This window comes from Mizuhopecten yessoensis, unplaced genomic scaffold, assembly GCF_002113885.1.
Source record: "Mizuhopecten yessoensis strain PY_sf001 unplaced genomic scaffold, ASM211388v2 scaffold10585, whole genome shotgun sequence".
NCBI lineage: Eukaryota > Metazoa > Mollusca > Bivalvia > Pectinida > Pectinidae > Mizuhopecten > Mizuhopecten yessoensis.
In genome coordinates, this window is record NW_018408620.1 from 115,026 (window position 1) to 136,649 (window position 21,624).

Genomic DNA, 21,624 nt, shown 5'->3' on the forward strand with positions numbered 1-21,624 from the left:
CCTGACTACATGAATTACATATACAATCACATAGGTGTTCTCTAGTGAGATACCGATATAATGACTCTATTCAAGGTTCAAGATTCATTCAAGCTTCAGGCCATAGGCCCATCACTACATGATACAGAATATAATGTATAGAGAATGTATAGAGATGAAGTACATTCAAATAAATGAACATTGATTAAGGGGTTCTCAATTTGATAGCCGAAAAGATAAATTTACCAAACATACATAACTTTTTATTATTTTGGACACTAACAACTGAAAAGCCTTAAGAACAGAAGGATTCTTCCAATAATTTTTTTAACTCATTCACCCCTGAAATTTTATAATGAACTATTCCAACCCTTGAATTGGAAGAGTTCAAATGTGTATCAGACTATTGAAATTTACTAAAAATTAATAGAAAGTGAAATTCACCTTCCACGTCAGTGGACATGCATTAAAGATCTTTACTCTATTCAAAATACACTAAATTAATATGTTTTACTGCTGATTTTTTTCCGAACACATTTTTGTGTTATAAAGTGGTTAAGTGTTATATAGGTTAAGAAAAGAAGGAACGGAAACACTCAAACACGTATTGCCAGTAAGCAAGTTGGTAAATGATTGAGGGTTATTTTATCTGCATAAAATCATAAAATGTAATGACTTGAGAAATAAAATCTTTCATGAATTCATATATAAAGAAATACTTATCATCCCCATCTAGAAAGGCTATCCCACAGGACACTTTCTACTGTTAACCCATTCACCCCTGACGTCACATTTGAACCTTTCCAAATCAAAACCTGGGCCGTCCAGTTTAAAAATGTAGGGGTGAATGAGTTAAAGATTAATAATGGCAGTAGCTATGTATATGGACCATGTGTTTGTGGTAAAACTGACCTTAGCTCCTCCCTCCGTCTCTTGACCAGTTCCTCTTCTAGGTGGGGCATATGCGAGCCCTCACATCGGATCAACTGGAGCTGCTGTGCGATCTCCTCCTTCCATAATGCCTGTAAACAAAATCAACAATGTTCTTGAAGTAATTAACTGATGTCCCACACAGAAAAGTGAAAATCAACTTAGTCAATTGAGATGCTCACAAATGCTATTAAACCCTTTCACCACTGTAGACCATAATGGACTTATCCAGATCAATGCAAGGTAGAGTCTACTAAAGTTACATAGGGGTGAAAGGGTAATTTTCCTGTAGTAAGCCTGCACCCTGCTAAGAATGTTCATGTTTTCCCCGTAGGCATATTACAGGATAAACTTATATTATGATGGTATCAGTAGGTATGTTTCTGTGTTGTTCAGGTTCAATGAGTTATCTAACCATGTTTACAATATGGAGTCTCACAAACAGCCTGTTTCTGGCAGAATATATACATATACAGAGGATGGCTCCATTACACTTCAAACAGCCTACCTGTGACATCTTGAAGTCATCGTGGGAATAACTCAAGAGTTCAGGAGATGCAATCTCCAGATGCATCAGGACCTGACGGAACGACGGTCGATTCCTAGTTTTGGCACTCCTGTAACAAACAAAAATAATACGGATAATTACTTCTTCTTCATGTTCAGAATTTATAATAAGTAATGATAAATTTCCCTCTTATAGCAAAAACAATGAAATTTAAGCTGCGGTGGAATTTTTCCATACCATAATTGATTTTTCCTTCCATTTGGACATTGAGCAGATACTATTATTAATTTATATATAGTTGTTATAGCAACTGTCTGGTTTGACCTTGACCTTACCAGCATTGCTTCATCAGTAACTTGAAGCCCTCTGGACAGGTTGTAGGGACAGGCAGGTGCAGACTGTTACTGCCCACGCCCCATATGATGGCTGACGAGTCGACATCCTTGTATGGAATCTCTGCAGACAACAGCTCCCACAGCACAACGCCAAACGACCTAGAAACAAAAAGTCATCCATTCATACAGACAGAACTAAACAACAAGAGACCTGATAAAGAATCTCTGTCAACAGCATTTCAAACAAACCTTGAAAAATGAATGCTAATATCTACAGACAGGAATTCACAAGTTTGCCCTTGTCAGAAATCTTCCTAGCACACATTTTTCTTAGGAAGCCCATGAAGTGATATTGGAGAATAAAATTTCAGCCATTCTGTACAACATTTTATACTCAAACAATCAACCTACAATTGTACTAAGAATTTCGTTCTGTATACAGTACATACAACAAAACATACATACTTCCTAGCTCAAATAAATTTCCCTCCTGCAAAAAAAGTTACAAAAAAAAAGGGAATCGGAATCAGTGTTAAGATTAACACAGTAACCTAGGGAATCATCTGTACGAGAAGTGAATGAGATTAGCAGTACAATGTATTTGTTACCAGGAACAAAGTGTGTGGCACAGTGGCCTAGTGTTAATTAGTACACTCTAGGACCACCCACCAGTCTCAGTACCTAATTCTACACAACCTAAACTCTATAAGGACACCTGCCTTGTGTTTTCAGCTCAACAGTATACATGTACTTGCTGATCAGTATCTAATTTTCTCCTACAGTATATACATCAATATGAATCGTTATGTCAACAGCCAGGACACTTTTAATTGATATATTGGAATCTCAGGTGGAAATCCTTAGGTATTATATAAATGACATTTTTTTTAACCATAATATTCACTGATACAGTTATGATTTTTTAAAAAGTTAAGATCATTGAAATTTCTTAAAAAAAAAATTGTCATAACTTTGACACAGTCATTATAATCTTGACATTTCCATTACATATTATAATGTGTGTGCTTTTAAAATGTTCCTTTCCTACCTAGATATACACTGATATACAATGCTTTAAGACATGTTAATTGTGATGGTTTTTCTTCATTTTATAACTTTGACAATCCAAGTATTTAAAACCTACCAAATATCCACTTTCTCAGAGCATGGTTCATTTCGGATCACCTCTGGGGCCATCCATGCTACTGTTCCTGCAAAAGACATTTTGGTGCTCTTCTCATTCCACGTCCGACTCGTGCCGAAATCGGAGATCTTTACAACGTCATTTTTTGCCACCAACACGCTGCAAATAAATTCATTTTTTTTCCTCAAAACTTTTAATACTGATTTAAAGCATGGAACATGGAGCAAACCAGGCAACAGAAAATCAATACTCTTCGCTGTTATCTAAACGTTGATTCAGTAGAGAAATCTCATTACCCAGGCAACAACACAAACACAATTGTGTACGAGAGTCTCCTGAACCACCTCAGGATCCCAGGCGCTTCGTAAACAGGATGTGCTATATGAAGAATATACTTCTAACATAGACCTGTTTCTAGGAAAGCACACCTACACAGTTTTACCTGAAGAGGCCAGATTTTAATATCTACCTTGATTTTCAAACAAGAAACCACACCTATTGTCAAACCTATTACTCTGGGTGACTTGGTTTAACTCATTCTCCCCTTAAGACACATTTTAGCTCTTCCGATTCAAAGGTGGGAATAGTTCATTATGAAATTTCAGGGGTGAATGAGTTAAGATTATCACAGTCTTTCTTCGTATATACAAACTAATAAGCCTGACTTGGTTCCTTTGATCATTATTTAAGTATCTAAGATCCATTATATGATCTAATGTCATAAGCAGACTTACTTTGGTGATTTGAGGTCTCTGTGTATTATTTTATGATTGTGCAGATAGTTCATGCCACTGGCTATTTGTTTGGTCCAGTCTAGGACCAACTGAGGGGGAATCTCCTTCCCATCCCTGAGAATCTCGTATAGTTGGCCGTATGGACAGTACTCCATGATAATACAGTAACATGGCGCCTGGGTACATATACCTCTGTAAAACACAATCACAACAGTCAGTTTCTGAATGTAGTATGTCATTAATGCCTTATAAACAAGATTAAAAACCAAGATCTTAAACAAGAGGTCTAGAGGGCCTGTATCGCTCAATAACATTTATTTAATATGGGACAACAGACATTAATTATTTTTTGAATAAGCTTTAGTAGCTGATATATGAAATGAAATGATGCGCATGGAAATGAAAAAATCACTTTTTTTTTCCGATTAGGGTTTAGCATCTTTACAAACACCAGGTTTATTATGAGGACAAGTGCCTTCAAAGACGTACATTACTGAAAGGAAAGAATAGGAAAGACAGAAAAGAAAAAAAAATATATCCCAAGTGAATCATCATCAGTGTTATTCTGACCAACTCAAAAGTAATGGTTGAAATGTCACTGTCTCTGACTTAACGCTCCCTGTCCCAATGCCCTGTGGTTTTTCTACTGTTCTACAATACAGTAATATCCCCTTAACTTCCATTTGAAAATGACTGTAGCATAAGTTTGGCCAGTACACTTCTGTTGACCATGCAGGTACCTCAATCGATTAGAGTGATAGCATACCAATCCAGGCTCCGAATCCCGGTCTAGCCCGACTGAAGATTTTTATTTTATTTATTTCATCCAAATTCTTTCTCATAAAAGTCCTACAAGGTTATAATAGTTTTCTTTTCAGAAATGATTTACCAAAGCTATAATAATGCCATAAAAAACAGTTTCCAATATTTGGTTAAAGTTTTCTGCAGTGGTACAGGGATCCTTAAATGTAATGGTCGAGTAATGCCTGTCTCTGCGACTTACTTAAATGTGATGATGTTTGGGTGGTTAAGTTTACGGAGATTTTTGATGTCGGTTTCCTTTACGTCCCGGACTTTCTTCACCGCCACTTCTTCGCCATTGAGTTTACCCAGGAAGACCGCACCCTGAGCTCCACTTCCCAGCCACTGTAGATCGGTGATATTTTCAAATGGAATCTCCCAGTCATCTGTAGAACAAATACAGGTATGATATATACTTGTTTGATAAAACCTTGCTTATTCAATACCTTAGATATTGCTCAAGAGTGTAATAAGATTGACCTTTTCCAAAACATTGGAAACATTCAGACCATACTGATGTCATCTGAATGCAATGAATAGGAAACTGAAATGAAAGTTGTAAATATTTTTCAGACAAAATTATTTAAATTACTGCTGACTACTGATTTAAAGCTTCCCAGACTTTGCAGCTCAGGACTCTTGCTGCAATTTTCTTCTGTATCTTAATTTGCAATATTTTCTGCTGTTATTCCCGAGTACGAATTAATGTACACAAACAACAGCAGGTTTTTATAAATAATTCATGTGAAGGATTTAAACGAATTTTCAAACGTATGTGCCTAATAAATATTTTATTTTTCTCTTTAAAATATTTTATCGTGGCAAGACATGAACAAGAGTGTCTCTTGGTACTGAATATTTATAGTCCCTGTGATTTTTGTTTTTCTCGTCAAAAGATCAAATTGTATTTTCACTTTGTAAAGGAACACAGATGTGCAGTGAAAATGATTCTTTTAAAGAATATTTTGTTTGTTTAAATCAATGTACACAACAAAACAGAAATAAAAAGGTATTCACATCACAGTGGGACTGTTTTGTGAGCGTTGTCTTTTTGTTTTATATTCTTAAAAACATTAACTAGCGTAAATATTTTTTCTCAAATTACATAACAATAGACAACATTTTTTTCAATCCTGTTAGGTTTTGTTTTCGTCTGCAAAAGTATCACAGCAAAATCATAAGAAATAACTGATGTAGCTTAAACATTACAGCCGTCACTTTTTATTTTGAAATTGCAAAGAAATTTTCCGTTATATATTAATGTCCCTCTGACAATTATCTTTTTTTTTCTGCAGTGTCTTGTCAAGCTCCATCTTGCTCTACACAACCACCCAGGCAATCATAAAACAGTTGTCCTTTTTAACAATTATTCCTGTTTGGTATTTTTTGTCGAGTCCAATACTATTTGAATAATGAACCCTGAGTGTTTTCCCCCTCCTTCGCATCGATCAACAGAATTGTGTTTTACGAGGAACTTGTGGCAGCGTTTGTCTCGCCGATAGGTAGGCCGGCGTCTATACCCCAGGGAACGGGTCTGTGTTGCACTATCCCTCTGCCCTATTGAAAATTTAATAACCCTTTATATCCGGTAGTATTGGCTAAGCCGAGTTTTACTAGCTTTGCCATTGAGGTCAAACAATGGGCCTGCGTTAGGCCACACCGACCGATCAATCAGCGTGGCTACTCTATACCGCTACAACTTATCAAACGGTCCCATACAGGACACAATCCTGTCTCAATTGGCTAGTTCTGAATATCAATATGATATTGTTCCCACTAAATGTCACAGCATATTGGGAGGATAGGAGGGTAAAGAAACCATCAACGACAGCTGTTCAAGTTTGGTCTAAAATATCTCCACGATCTAGTATCTCTCTGAAGTATTAAATTTGAAACAATATAACTATATATACTTTATTTGGGGTGCTCATATCATAAAAATCTAGTCGCTTTGCAGTTAGATATGAAACAAAATTCATATTTCTGCCAGTTAAATAGTTAAAATACAATAAAATATGGAAAAGCAACAAATTTTATTCTGACGCTTTCATTAACCCTCCCCTGTGTTTTTTTATTTTTAATCACCTTCCCTTTCTGATTTTGATGGGTTACTGTAAGCTTACGGTTTTTTAATCACCTTCCCTTTCTGATTTTGATGGGTTACTGTAAGCTTACGGTTTAATTATTCTTGCTTTGCTCCTACTTCTGATGGTGTACTATTAGCTTATTATGGTTGATTAGAGTGAAGGAATGCAATCGTCAGAATTTATTTCCATTTTTTCCCCAAACAGACAACAGTAATAAGCTGAATTTACAAGCTAACAATGTCAAACTCGCCATGATTTATCTCCATTTGATTGGTGCTTTCTGGGGTCAAGGGTTAAAAGTATCTGTCTGCGTGTCTGGCAGACTAATGATGTTGGTTTTGCTAACAAATTGGACATGCCAAACATTAGCCATGTCTGATCAAATATTGATATTTACAGTTTGGACAGGAATTGGCTGTAACTCTGGTCAGCACTGACCACACCATTTCTTTACGACCTTAGAATGACCTTGATGTGTTTTCATTATGTTGCTTCCCTCCACAGATAAAGGAACTGGTTGCTATGCCAGTAAAAATGTCTTTTGAATCCATCTGATGCATATCAAAGAAAAATCCTGCACAATCATCAAAAGGATATTGGGTTTCAGAGAATGTCATTAAGTTGAGCTGTATCATTGGAGAATATGATTGGAGATTGAGCTTTTCCCATTAAGATCACGATAGTGTCATTAGTGTGTTTATGGGGGAAAGCTACAACAAAGAAACTAATACACTACAATCATCACTGTTACAGATATATGTTTTATTTTCAAATTACTTTTTTGTGATGATACAAATTTTATGAATAAAACTAATAAATTTAAGTAAACCTTTTACTCTGTAATGTAATGATGATTTTGACCTTGAAACTGAAACGTTCTGGCTATGCTTTTTTACACTGAAAACATTACGTCTGCTGACCTGGGATTAAGCCATGAGCCAGTATTACCGTGACAACTATAAAACAGAGTTTAGTGTCAAACTTAAGTGGTCCTTTGCGATAAGGAGACATCCCATGTCTTGATCAGACAGCAGGTTTCTCTAAACATAAACTTCTAAAATAAACAGAAAATCCATAAGGTGACTTTGTCTGCTGGATTTTAAGGATAATTTGATTTTTTTTTTACAGATTATAACTGTACGAAAATGGCATCTGTTGGATATTGAACTCCTTAGAAAACTGGTGGCATGATACTAAGGGGGACTGTAAAATAGAATTATATGTTTTGATGTAAGCTTGTAATTCTTGGACCGCTTTATCCCAGAGTCATTAAATTGACAGAGACATTAACGCACCACTTTGTAACACAGAGTTCCACATCTTTAAACTTAAAACTGAATTATATATGTACACGATCTGACCTATACATGTAAGTGGGCTCTCATGCTCAAGTATGTATTCTGTGATCAAGCCAACTTTCTTGGAATTTGCTTAAATCATGCATCGTGGTCAAAAATGTCAAGCAGTAATTGGTTCAAAGTCTTTCTAAATATCTTACATGTTATTGACAAAATATGTTTTTTATACATTTATCACTGGCACAGGAAATTAGGCTTTAGCGCAGAATTAGGGTTTGAGCATGAGAATGTAATTTCATGAATATGGGCCCCGATCTCTTACACTTCCAATCACACAATATATTTTTCTTCATCTTGCTAAAGTGGATGACCTAAATATAATAACATATCATGATCAGTAATACAGTACATGTCACTTAATATCACATTTTGGTTAATATCAAGTTTTTCGAAAACACTGGTTTGCTCTTTATATAATTTTTGTAATGTACCTTCTGTTAATTTCTCTTGCTTTTATGGGAATTCCACTTAATATCATGTACATATATATATACTAAGTATATCAGCTATATATTGCTTGATATGAACCAACACATCACCTTTATGTTTGACAAGTTATGTATTATGAAGTCTGGTAGGCTATTTTGTACAGGATGCCTACCAATTTTGGATTTATTTACTTTTAATTATCAACATGTCAGAACAAAATGTCAACATTTAAGAAAAATAAGAACAGACCAGAGATTATACAAGTGGACATTTCTGTAGAATTAAACAAATCAATAATTTGTGCTGCAAAGATGTAACTGAACCCGTAACAGGTCGACATACACCAAATCAGGTTGTTATTAAACTGTACAGGGATGGACGGACTTGGCAGATCTTCGTATAAATGTAGATATTAAACCATCGATAGAAAACACGAACAAACATGTTCTTAATATGCCACAGTATACACAACACCGACAGACCGATTTGAATTAGCATGCGCTTTTCCAATCTAATAACATGGCCATAATTTGGAAGTCTGACTACGGAAGATCAAGTCAAAAATCAATAGGACAGCCTAATGTAAGAGAATTTTCATGGAAATTCCACTACACAAAACCCGTTTTATAGCCTGGGGCAGACTTTTATCCCAGAAATGCCAAAAGTAGCAGGCTCTTTATACGGCAATGTTGCTTTGCCACATATGCAAATTCGGTAACCAAGAACGGAACAAACCACACGAGACATTACGACTGAGCCTTATGCCTGTGTTGTGCATATGTTATTTCCCTTGTGGGGTTTTGAACAAAGACAGTGATTCTAAGTCTGTCTTGGAATCTAAGGAATTTAAAACCTGTTTGCGCTTGGCAACAGTAAGAGTGACCAGTAACATTTTTCTTGGCATCATGCTTATAAATACAACATACAGGAACTAGATTTGATTTTTTTTGCAGAAACATATGTTATACTGTTTTTTTTGAGATATTAGGAAGCTTAATTTTTTTAAAGCTAGAAGACAGTTCCTTGGTAGTACAACAGTATTTAGTTTTCAAATAAAGGAAACATTTTATGTGAGTTTGCGTATAGTGCTGACATCCTTTGTACCTGTTGTACAATGTCACATGTTGGTAGACATTCTATATGGTAAAATTTGATAAATTAAGCTACTAAAAACTAATCCAACAGAATCCAGGTCACACTTTAACTAGATCGGATATGGGGGACAACATCGCTAATGAGCGATAACGTAGAATAAATTGATAAAATATTGTCAGTCTTAGAATACCAAGTCTTTCAAAACAGGTTGAAATTTAAAACTGATATAATTTTATATCTCTCTTGACAGGTAAAATTTGAAAACCAAGGCAACACCTCAACTTTAAGACCACTTCTTAGATCTGCCATTATAAATACAGCATGTGATTTTGGCTGAAAGGTTTCCTAGTCATATCCAGGGTAAACCAAACTATTACCGTACATATTGACATGAGATTACCTTTTAAAACTTCCCTGCAGAGGTAACAACAGATGATTTCCTTCCACGATTTCTTCCCCATGTTGTGTTTGATTGTGATTCGGACAGCAGACAAACATAAGTGAGGAGCTCTCGATCAGATCTCAACCAATCTTTGTGTCAAATACAACTTGCATAGAAAAACGCTCAGGAACAAATATCAGTCAGATCACAAGATATTGAGTTTTAGATCTTTTTCTCTTCACCACCAGTAGGATAATCACAATTTACTATAACACATTCCTGTCCTAATTGTTTTTCCTGGCACAGTTTCCAATTTTGCTGAAATCCAGTATTTATCCTGGTTCATGGAAGGTTGACTAAAATGATTCTTTTATTAGATTACAAAAAACCCACAAAACCTGCAGAAAGAATTAAGAGGTTCTCAGCAAAATTCTACGCTGACACTAGTACTCTTCTTCTCTTGATGTGAGGATCTGTGCTAAGCAGACCTCTCTTTTCTAATGACTGGTAAAGGGATCTGTCCTGAGACCCTACTTTTCTAAGGATAGCTACGGGGATCTGTCCTGAGGCCCTTCTTTTCTAATGACTGGTACAGGGATCTGTCCCGAGACCCTTCTTTTCTAAGGACAGCTACAGGGATCTGTCCCGAGACCCTTCTTTTCTAAGGATAGCTACAGGGATCTGTCCTGAGACCCTCTTTTCTAATGACTGGTACAGGGATCTATCCTGAAACCCTCTTTTCTAATGACTGGTACAGGGATCTGTCCTGAGACCCTTCTTTTCTAATGACTGGTAAAAAGGGATCTGTCCTGAGACCCTTCTTTTTTAAGGATAGCTACAGGGATCTGTACAGGGATCTGTCCTGAGACCCTTCTTTTCTAAAGACTGCTACAGGGATCTGTCCTGAGGCCCTTCTTTTCTAAGGATAGCTAAAGGGATCTGTCCTGAGGCCCTTCTTTTCTAATGACTGCTACAGGGATCTGTCCTGAGACCCTTCTTTTCTAAGGATAGCTAAAGGGATCTGTCCTGAGGCCCTTCTTTTCTAAAGACTGCTACAGGGATCTGTCCTGAGGCCCTTCTTTTCTAATGACTGCTACAGGGATAAGTGCTGATATCCTTCTTTTTTAAGGATTGCTACAGGGATCTGTGTTAAGACCCTTCTTTATCAAGGAATGCTTAGGGGATGTGTTTTCTTTTCCAATGACATCCAGATAAAATCTGACATATGTCTGACCTTAAACCAAAAATCATCATTCCAGGCGCATATCCTTCCTAAACTTAAAACTTCCTAATGTAATTGAACTTCTGAAGTGGTGTCCAATCACTGATAGCCTTAAAGTGACACAACTGGTGTTGTTAGAATATCCCAAATACACCAACACACTAACATAACCTCAGATAAACACAATGGTAGCTCCATCAAACCTGTTTACATCACATATACATCCTCCACAGCACTTTACGATATCCTCTAGGTGTAGAACTCAACACTGACACTAGCGACACGTTCAAGTCTTCATCGTCACCGTTCAATGACAACTTTGCCAACACGTCAAGATGGCCACTGCTGTTGTGTCTCGTGACTCTACACCTGTCGCTGGTCGATTGGTAAACGCCCATTACAATTCATTCACTATCCATGACCAACATCTGGTAAGACTCCATCCATAACTTTAAAACTGTTCGACTACGGCTTCGTATCAACACTGACGTAGACGTCAAACCGAACATTTGATTCGTTTCAAAGGAAATCGTGAGGTTGATATTGATTGTGTTTGATATCAAACTGTAGAACACTATAGGTAATACTACTGCAGATGTGGATTGTCTCAAAAACAAAAATATTATCAAACCGGAAATAACTGGTAATTTAAAATTTATCACAAATTTAAGCCTACTGCAACACTTGATATATACCAGGTAACAAGGATGAACTTTTGTTAAAAATGAATTTTTAAATTTCGTATTATATTATTGCTGATTTTGCACCAGTGTCTGTTTTGGGTTTTGAGATTGTAGTTTATGGAATAAAGTGGGGTGATCAATAGTACACTATGTAGCTGTGGTAACAGCTGTTCTCTAGACGTCATCATGTATCAAGGTACATATACTCCGTCACTGCTGGGGACAGTTGTCAAGTATCTAGGTATATTCTGTCAGTATCTAGGTATACTCGTCAGTATCTAGGTATACTCCGTCACTGCTGGGGACAGTTGGCAAGTATCTAGGTATACTCCATCACTGCTGGGGACAGTTGTCAAGTATCCAGGTATTCTCGGTCACTGCTGGGGACAGTTGTCAAGTATCTAGGTACATATACCCCGTCACTGCTGGGGACAGTTGTCAAGTATCTAGGTATACTCCATCACTGCTGGGGACAGTTGTCAAGTATCCAGGTATACCCTGTCACTGCTAGGGACAGTTGTCAAGTATCTAGGTACATATACCCCGTCACTGCTGGGGACAGTTGTCAAGTATCTAGGTATACTCCGTCACTGCTAGGGACAGTTGTCAAGTATCTAGGTATACTCCATCACTGCTGGGGGACAGTTGTCACATATCTAGGTATACTTGGTCACTGCTGGGGACAGTTGTCAAGTATCTAGGTATAATCCGTCACTGCTAGGGACAGTTGTCAACGAAGTTCCTAGGTACATATACCCTGTCACTGCTTGGGACAGTTGTCAAGTATCTAGGTACATACACCCCGTCACTGCTGGGGACAGTTGTCAAATATCTAGGTATACTCCATCACTTCTGGGGACAGTTGTCAAGTATCTAGGTATACTCTGTCACTGCTGGGAACAGTTGTCAATTAAAAAAAGAGTACCGCAGGGCGGCACAATATATGCCCGTCGAATGCAAGTATACTTTCTTACATTGAAATAAGATCTGCATCATTCTAAGAGTGTTTAGATGATATGCTATAAAAAATGTAGGAAAAAATCTCCCGACAAAAATTCAAATACTGAAATGAACAAAGGGCAATAACTTTTGCAAAAATCGTCGAATCAAAATTCTTTTAAGGGAGACACAACTTGATATCATGATTATAATGTATACCAAGTTTCAAAGGGATCCGTTGAAAAATGTAGAAGATTGCTGGACAAAAATCAAATACTGAAATGAACAAAGGGCAATAACTTTTGCAAAAATTGTCATATTAGAATTATTTTAAGGGAGACACACATTCATATCATGATTATAATGTACGCAAATTTTCAAAGATATCGGTCGAAAAATGTAGGAGGAGAGGATTGCCTAACAAACAAAAATTTACGCCGGATGACGGACAACCCCATACCTTAATACTTCCATCAATTTTGAAGGGGTATAAAAATGTCACATTGAAAACTACATGTATTCTAATGAGAAAAGTTTGAGGAGATTACTGGGGTTTTTGCAAACTTTTTTGTATCATTTTCCAAATGACAACAGTCCAATAAGAATATGTTTATTTTTAAAAAATTGTCTTCAAATAAATCTGCATTATGCAGGAGTATCAAGGTTGAGGATCTATCCTGTCTTCCCCAACCAAAAACCCAATAATTTTAGTCTGAGGGAAAATAATGATCCAAACTATATTACAAAAGGTGAGAAATCTTAAATGAATATGCAAAAATAACAGCTCCTTTATGCTGATTTAGTTCTCAATAAAGAACACTCGCCAAGGTGTGGCACTCACACCACAATACTTTGCTGACAATCCAATCACGTCATGAATCCTAATAAGGTCAAAGGCCCATTACCTCTGAGACTATTTGTAACAATAAAACACGTCGCCAGACCTATACTCTTCATAAATGTCTCAACCAATCAATACCTGCCAAGACCTATGAATATCAGACAGCTGAACCTTCCACGCTGGACATCACACCAAGGTCAAAGGTCAAGGACACACCTCAAAGGACATCAATAGAGATAGTATCAATGGAGCCAGGCTTGGCAAATGTCATACACTTGTCAGTGTAAAGGAACTTCAAACAACATGAATCTCACATTACACTGTAGGAAATTCTAGTGAAAACGTTAACGAATGTGATTCGGGGCAAAACAAGAAAATTTATAATTATTAAACCACAAATGCTAAGATATTACAAATTGTCCAACAGTGATTCCTGTCTGATTTGCAGAGGCTCCAGCAGAAAAGATAGGTGAATTGCCAAGAAGAGGCATTAATGGCCTGTTAAACTTGCTTGGCTTTTTAAAAAATATTAATGAACTTTTTTCAATTGAGGACCATTTTGATAACTTGTTTAACATTAAGTAATGCAGTTATATGGTCTAGAATTCAAAGTATTTTATCCTTTTTTTGTGTATTCACACTATCAGCTATAGATTCAGATATTGTTTGTCAGAGTAGCTCGCCCTTGTTTGTCAGAGTAGCTCACCCTTGTTTGTCAGAGTAGCTCGCCCTTGTTTGTCAGAGTAGCTTGCCCTTGTTTGTCAGAGTAGCTTGCCCTTGTTTGTCAGAGTAGCTCGCCCTTGTTTGTCAGAGTAGCTCGGCCTTGTTTGTCAGAGTAGCTCGCCCTTGTTTGTCAGAGTAGCTCGCCCTTGTTTGTCATCTCTAGGCTGCTGCTTGCTACTGTTAAGACTTGAACCCTAAAGCTGTAACAATTGTACAACTTGAAAAGAAGAACTTTTCAGTATTTCCCTTCATGTTTGTCTCCCAATTAAAACCTCTTTTTGGAGTCGCAAAGTAAACTAAATCCTCCCATTTGAATAAATCTTGTTTCAATAGATTTAACATTGATTTCTATCTTCTGATTTAAGAAATTTTCAGAAATAAGTCAAATATTTATGTTAACTCATTCACCCCTTCACATTTAAACTTGACTTGCCCTGTCTTTGATTTGCTAAGGTTTAGATTTGAATTTAGGGGTTAATGGGTTAAAGATGGGAGCACATTAATAGATGTCAAGATGCAGCATCACAATGATAACAAGCCAAGAGAGTGTGTCTCTTAACCCTTTCACCACTATAGACCATAATGGACACATCCAGATCAATGCATGGTAAAGTCTATTCAGGTTAAAGGGTTAACACCTCCATTTATATTGACATCTAATAACTTATTATTCCTAATCTACAAAATTATGTGAGGAATTTATTCTCTAAAGCGCAAGATATGTGCAGAATTCTAAAAATGTCTGCATAAAATATTCTTTTTATATATTTTACACATTTCCTTTCATCTGTGAACAATAAATCCGACATTTCTGATACATGTAAATATGAAAGGAATTTGTAAAATGTGTGTATGGAATGCAGATAATTTATTAATATATTCTATGCATTTCAACGTTGCATAGATATACTGTGTATAGCAATTCAATACATCCAAATAAAATGTATATGTACATTCTGTATACATATTCAACGAGATTATGATTAAAGAATAAGGTGTGTCATTTTATAATCTAGGAATTTGACATTTTGATATAAATATGTGAGGAATGTTGATCAAGCTATGGTTGAATCTCTACTAGATAAGTCTGTGTTAGATATTCTATTTATAGTAACACTGATGACAACAGCCGACAACAGCTGTCTACCTGAGCAAAGACACACAAATATATAATCATTTCTTGCCCCAGCACTACATTGTTTGACCCAAAGTCAGTAGATTAAGAAAACGTTTTATAAAGTTCAATAACTTGTATCCTTAATTATTTCATATGATTTTATCACATTTTATTAAAGAAGCTGAAATGTTTAAATTGTGCTTCCTTATAGTATCATTTATTTACATCAAGATTCATTTGACTACATACAGCACAGCATGTAATATTATGATGAAGTCATGCCTTGATAATACCAGCAACAAATATTTAGCTCACAAAATATATGTGATTTAACAATGAAATTTCATTGTCCAAACTCTCCGATGTCCCAGGAAATATCTGTATTACTTACAATGTAACTAAACGTCGCTGATTGAAATCCAATTTCTGATGAAAAGTTTGAAAAAAACTTTCTTTAGGATATAGATACATAGATATCACCTTTAAATAGTTTTGACTTAAACAAAAGCATATGGAAAGCAACATCAGCTCCTGATTGGAGTTCCAGCCAATTAGAATTGATTTAAATTAAAAGTTCATCTCACCTTGCTGTTTGAGTTCATTCTGTGCAGCTTTTCCGATCATGGACCACACCGGACGTAGACAACCTAGCAAACCCTCGAAAAACCCTCTCTGGGCAGCATCCCGGTAACCCACCTCCAGCTCCTCCTCCTGTCGCTTAGCACCGTGATGGGAGGGTGTGACTGGGGCGGAGTGGGCCTCCGTGGGGGAAGGGGTTGAGGAAGATGAGGACGATTTTTCTGTGAGGCTCAGCTGGTCTATATCATGTTCCAACTGGAGCATACTGTAACACACACAAATGTCATCGTCTGATAAAACCATTTGACACTGTGAAAACTGGATCACAAACAGAATTGTATGTCAAATCTGATCAACATATCACCTCTACATAGGGACCACCTCTGTCTTATAAGAGATTTGACTTCACAAAGATTTTATTAAATATTGCATCTTATACAAATTCAAAAGGAATTGGACAACAGGCGTAATGCCTATACCGGCCCTCTCCTGGTATGGACAATGCATTTTTCAATATATATATATATATTAATTATGAAATAATTTAAAAGCTTTTTACATCTTATAAGAGATCATTCTTGATACTTCTCATAACAACAATCTTCATGTCAACTGAACCTGTATTAAAAGACCACCTGTATTAAGAGACAACCTGTATTAAGACACAACCCGTGTTATGATTTTTTTTTTGCTGCAGGTTCATTTTTTCGCCCTGCCTAATGAAGGTAAATTGATCAGAGAATTTTAGGGTGTCAGTGCTTTTCCCCTTAACAGGTTGTACTGTACTGATCCGGTTATGTCTTTTTTGAAGAAAAATAAACCTGTTTAAACCAATTTTGTTTTTACATTTTAAACCACAGTAATCATATATTCAGTTTAGACAGGTTTTTCACTGTTAAGGGAGACTAAAACCAATCAGTTTGGACACATACACCATCTTATTTTTTAGGAGTTGAAATTTGTAAAATTTTGCAAGTAACAGTTTTAAAACAAACAGAAGAGGATAAGATAATAGGAATTTATTAAATCAACAAGCTTTATTCAGCCACAACTTACACTGTAACAACATTATTTTGACACCTCAAACCAAATTTTTGACAAAACTAGTTTTACAGTCCTTTTAAGAACACTCAAAATTTGTAAGCGTCTGGTATATTTCTCATTGTCAGCAAAATTTCCAATGGTTCTTGGTAAAGGTTAAAGCGTCATAGTGGGGACATCAAATAGCTTGAACACGAAAGGAACGGAACTTAATTGCAGCAGAGGCTCGGTACAAGTTTTATTGGCGTAGGTCTGTAGCAATCGTGGAGGCGAACTCTCCTGTGTTTATTTGACAGGTTGCCGTGTGATTGCACAGACAATTTGTTACCATAATGTAAGCATGTATATAGTCAGTACAAACACATTTTCTCCAGTACAAATAATACTGCAATACTGGTCACATAAGTGTGTTAACAGCTAAGCATCCTTCTGCCTTAATTCTGCATAACAAGGAAGGTGCAAATGAATCATTTCCTCACAACAGTATCAGTAAAGAAATATCATGGATGCCTTTCCGTATTTTTACATGATTTTCAGAAAAATCAAAAAAATAACAGTAGAATATGAATGCACTTGCTTCCATGCAAATTAGAGTATTGTTTGACCAATGAATTCCAAGGTAACAGTGATCTTGGCATCTTGAAACCTTCGAAACAATACTGTTTCACTATTCACTACTAAAAAATCTACTGTAACCCTGGTACAATGAAATATTTTCTACTGTTTTCCTGATAAAATAAAACATTTTCAACTGTTACCCTGGTACAATGAAACATATTTTACTGTTACCCTAATACATTGAAATATAATTTATTGTTACCCGACTTTATATGAAAAGTAATAAAAACAAGTTTGACTGTATTCATAGTGAAAATAGCGCAATTCAGATACAGCCATGAATTGTTCAAAGCCCTTGAACTAACACACGTTTCCTTAGCAACGAACGCGCTCAAGCATGTATCTGATCTCGATTAAAGCGTTTTGCGCACACTGGCGCCGTTTGTTTACGACGTTTACGAAGATGGCTGTCACTTAAAGAGAACGTTTTCAAGAAATATCAGAGAAGGGGTTACTGTAATTAGTTGAAAACAGGAATTCTTGTAATACCAAAATTGTAATTAAGGCAGCGGTAAGAATTCAAACGGCATATTGCGAGTTGAAAATGTGTTGTGTTGCATTTTGTCATGTGTATACATACAAATGTAGTCCATACAGATAATTGTAAGTAAATAACCAAACAGTTAATTCATGCCCTAGCTTTTATCAGTCAATAGTCAAAACAGTTTTCCCTCAGGGTTGGGACCAACCTTAGTTCACCAAGTTGGTCCCTTCACCTTGGGAAACCTGTTTTGACTATTGACTGATGAAAGCTAGGGCATGAATTAACTGTATACTGAAAAATTTCTACTGTTACCCAGGTGGAACAATGAAATATTTCTACTGTTACCCTCGTGGACCAATGAAATATTTCTACTGTTACCCTCGTGGACTAATGAAATATTTCTACTGTTACCCAGGTGGAACAATGAAATATGTTTTACTGTTACTCTGGTACAATCAACTATTTTTTTACTTTACCGATGGTACAAGAAATCATTTTCACTTTATTCTGGTATAATATTTTTTAACCCTTACCCTGGCTGTCTGTATACGTGACAAATACTAAAAGTAAGACCCAACATCTTGGTATACCAGTAAGACTCCCTTGGGTCAATAACAGACAATGTAACTAGTCAAATGGCATGCACACTTCTGACTTCATTGATTAAAATCCCAAACTTGTGCTTGTTCAGCATTCTATATCTACAAAACGCCTACGAGATTTTTACTTATTCAGCATTTATTTCCTCGGATTTGATTTGAGCTTTTGGCAGCACGCGACGAACACCGGTTGAATGATGAGTACGTTTGGGCATGGCTGGTGTGATCAAGTCTATCAGTTCTAAAAACAAACCTTATCTGTCGTAAAAACTGAAACTCATAACCATGGTAACACCCCTATTGGAAATGGCTCGTAAATCAACAGCATATTACAGCCAAGTAGCTAACACAATACAATTATATCTCTCATGTCGGAGTAGCTTCAGCCAGCCCCTAAATACACTGGGACACCACGTAAGATATTTCTGCAAACAGACAATATGACATAAATTCAAAACTGTCTCTCGGAGAACCACACTGCAAAGCGATGTCAGAGAATGACATACAAGATACAAATTAATTTCAGCTGACAAAAACAAATTGTGTGGGGGAAGAAAATCGTAATTTTCAATCAATTTTGAGCCTGATATTCTAGGCGATGGGAGCTGTTCCATCCATCAGGGTATTGATCATTACAGTAAGCATGGGAGCTGTTCCATCTATCGGGGTATTGATCACTACAGTAAGCATGGGGGCTGTTCCATCTATTGGGGTATTGATCATTACAGTAAGCATGGGAGCTGTTCCATCTATTGGGGTATTGATCACTACAGTAAGCATGGGAGCTGTTCCATCTATCGGGGTATTGATCACTACAGTAAGCATGGGAGCTGTTCCATCCATCAGGGTATTGATCATTACAGTAAGCATGGGGGCTGTTCCATCTATTGGGGGATTGATCACTACAGTAAGCATGGGAGCTGTTCCATCCATCAGGGCATTGATCATTACAGTAAGCATGGGGGCTGTTCCATCTATTGGGGAATTGATCACTACAGTAAGCATGGGAGCTGTTCCATCCATCGGGGTATGATCATTACAGTAAGCATGGGGGCTGTTCCATCTATTGGGGGATTGATCACTACAGTAAGCATGGGAGCTGTATCATATCTATCAGGGTATTGATCACTACAGTAAGCATGGGGGCTGTTCCATCTATTGGGGTATTCATCACTACAGTAAGCATGGGAGCTGTTCCATCCATCGGGGTATTGATCATTACAGTAAGCATGGGAGCTGTTCCATCTATCGAGGTATTGATCACTACAGTAAGCATGGGAGCTGTTCCATCTATCAGGGTATTGATCACTACAGTAAGGATGGGAGCTGTATCATATCTATCAGGGTATTGATCACTACAGTAAGCATGGGGGCTGTTCCATCTATCGGGGTATTGATCACTACAGTAAGCATGGGAGCTGCTCCATCTATCGAGGTAATGATCATTACAGTAAGCAAGAGAGCTGTTCCATCTATCGAGGTAATGATCACTACAGTAAGCATGAGAGCTGTTCCATCTATCGGGGTATTGATCGCTTCAGTAAGCATGGGAGCTGTTCCATCTATCGAGGTAATGATCATTACAGTAAGCAAGAGAGCTGTTCCATCTATCGAGGTAATGATCACTACAGTAAGCATGAGAGCTGTTCCATCTATCGGGGTATTGATCGCTACAGTAAGCATGGGAGCTGTTCCATCTATCGGGGTATGATCATTACAGTAAGCATGGGGGCTGTTCCATCTATTGGGGTATTGATCACTACAGTAAGCATGGGAGCTGTTCCATCTATCAGGGTATTGATCACTACAGTAAGCATGGGAGCTGTATCATATCTATCAGGGTATTGATCACTACAGTAAGCATGAGGGTGGGGCTTGTCAGACATGACATGATAGATATTCATCGTTTGCTCACAATAGCATTCTGAGGACAGAAATTACCCATGTTTCCTACAGCTTGCTGGCTGGGGTGGTCATTCACTATTTGTTTAAGGCCCGGTCACACCGCAAGAACTTTGCTGGAGCGTTCCTGGAGTGGTGAAAAAATTTCATCACCGTTCACCAGAAGTTGGCCCCCGTTAAGGCAACGCCGTATACGCTCGGCCACCGCTTATGGTCCCTCCTACCACTCCGAAAGTTTTGAGCTGCACAAAATATTGCGAGCGGTGAGGAGCGGGCAATTTTCCGCTCCGGCAAAGTTCACCACCGCTCCAACAACGTCCAGTCAAAGTTTGGCACTGCTAGACGCAAGTTCGTGGACGCTTGGGTCCGGTAGGCCAACGCAGAAATCTTGAACGCTGGACCACCGCTGCTTCGCCAGCTTTGCCCAGGCGGTGATTAAACAATGCACAAACTTTGGTGGAGCGGTTGTTAGCATTTTACGAGCGGACACAGGATTGCTGGAACGGTGTCTGGCGTTGAAGCTGCGATCCATTGCGGTGATGAACTTTGGTTTGGCGTTGGCATGGAGGTGTCGGAGCGGGACCAGAATTTGGCTATAAATACGGGTATAAATGGACCAGGAGCCCATTTGGAATATGCCGCTAAACCAACTTTAACCCCCCGCCGAGCCAACGCCCGCATGCGCAGAACGCCGCTCTATCAACGCTCGCGTCACCGCTAAACCAACGTTCGCTACTGCTCGCTACCGTTAAGCCAACGCTATAGCAACGCCGGCTTCAGCGGTGCACCGCTAAGGCAACGCCCGTGTTTTCGATTTTTTTCCCATTTTGTGCGCGGTGACGAGCGTTGTCGAAATTTGGTCCCCTCTCGCTACCGTTCAAGGAACGCTCCAACAAAGTTCGGGCGGTGTGACCGGGCCTTTACTAGTTATAACCGTAATAAAGATCACTGACACAGAGTCAATCATTGTTCTGGTCTCTGACAGATTCTTGCTTTCAAGATCTTGAAACTTACCTTCAGGGATACATTTGTAGCGTAAATCTGAACAATCTCTCAGTTCAGTTGGATTAGGGTTTGTATTCATGAAAATGTTT

The 21,624-nt window shown here is 37.6% G+C and overlaps 1 protein-coding gene across 9 annotated transcripts in view; it reads right to left on the minus strand.

The window, feature by feature from the left end:
• Positions 1–21,624, minus strand: part of LOC110461155 (mitogen-activated protein kinase kinase kinase 13-like) — a 139,133-nt gene that overhangs the window by 9,235 nt on the left and 108,274 nt on the right. For 8 of the 9 annotated variants that reach the window (XM_021514488.1, XM_021514489.1, XM_021514491.1 and 5 more), the window contains 7 exons: positions 15,892–16,151; positions 4,634–4,817; positions 3,631–3,822; positions 2,897–3,055; positions 1,753–1,911; positions 1,418–1,526; positions 892–1,001 (listed from right to left, as the gene is read on the minus strand). In XM_021514488.1, the coding sequence (XP_021370163.1) occupies positions 892–1,001; positions 1,418–1,526; positions 1,753–1,911; positions 2,897–3,055; positions 3,631–3,822; positions 4,634–4,817; positions 15,892–16,151 (1,173 nt within the window). Of the gene's footprint in view, positions 1–891; positions 1,002–1,417; positions 1,527–1,752; positions 1,912–2,896; positions 3,056–3,630; positions 3,823–4,633; positions 4,818–9,800; positions 11,476–15,891; positions 16,152–21,624 lie in introns of those variants that run through there. The other variant, XM_021514496.1, reaches the window with a different exon arrangement.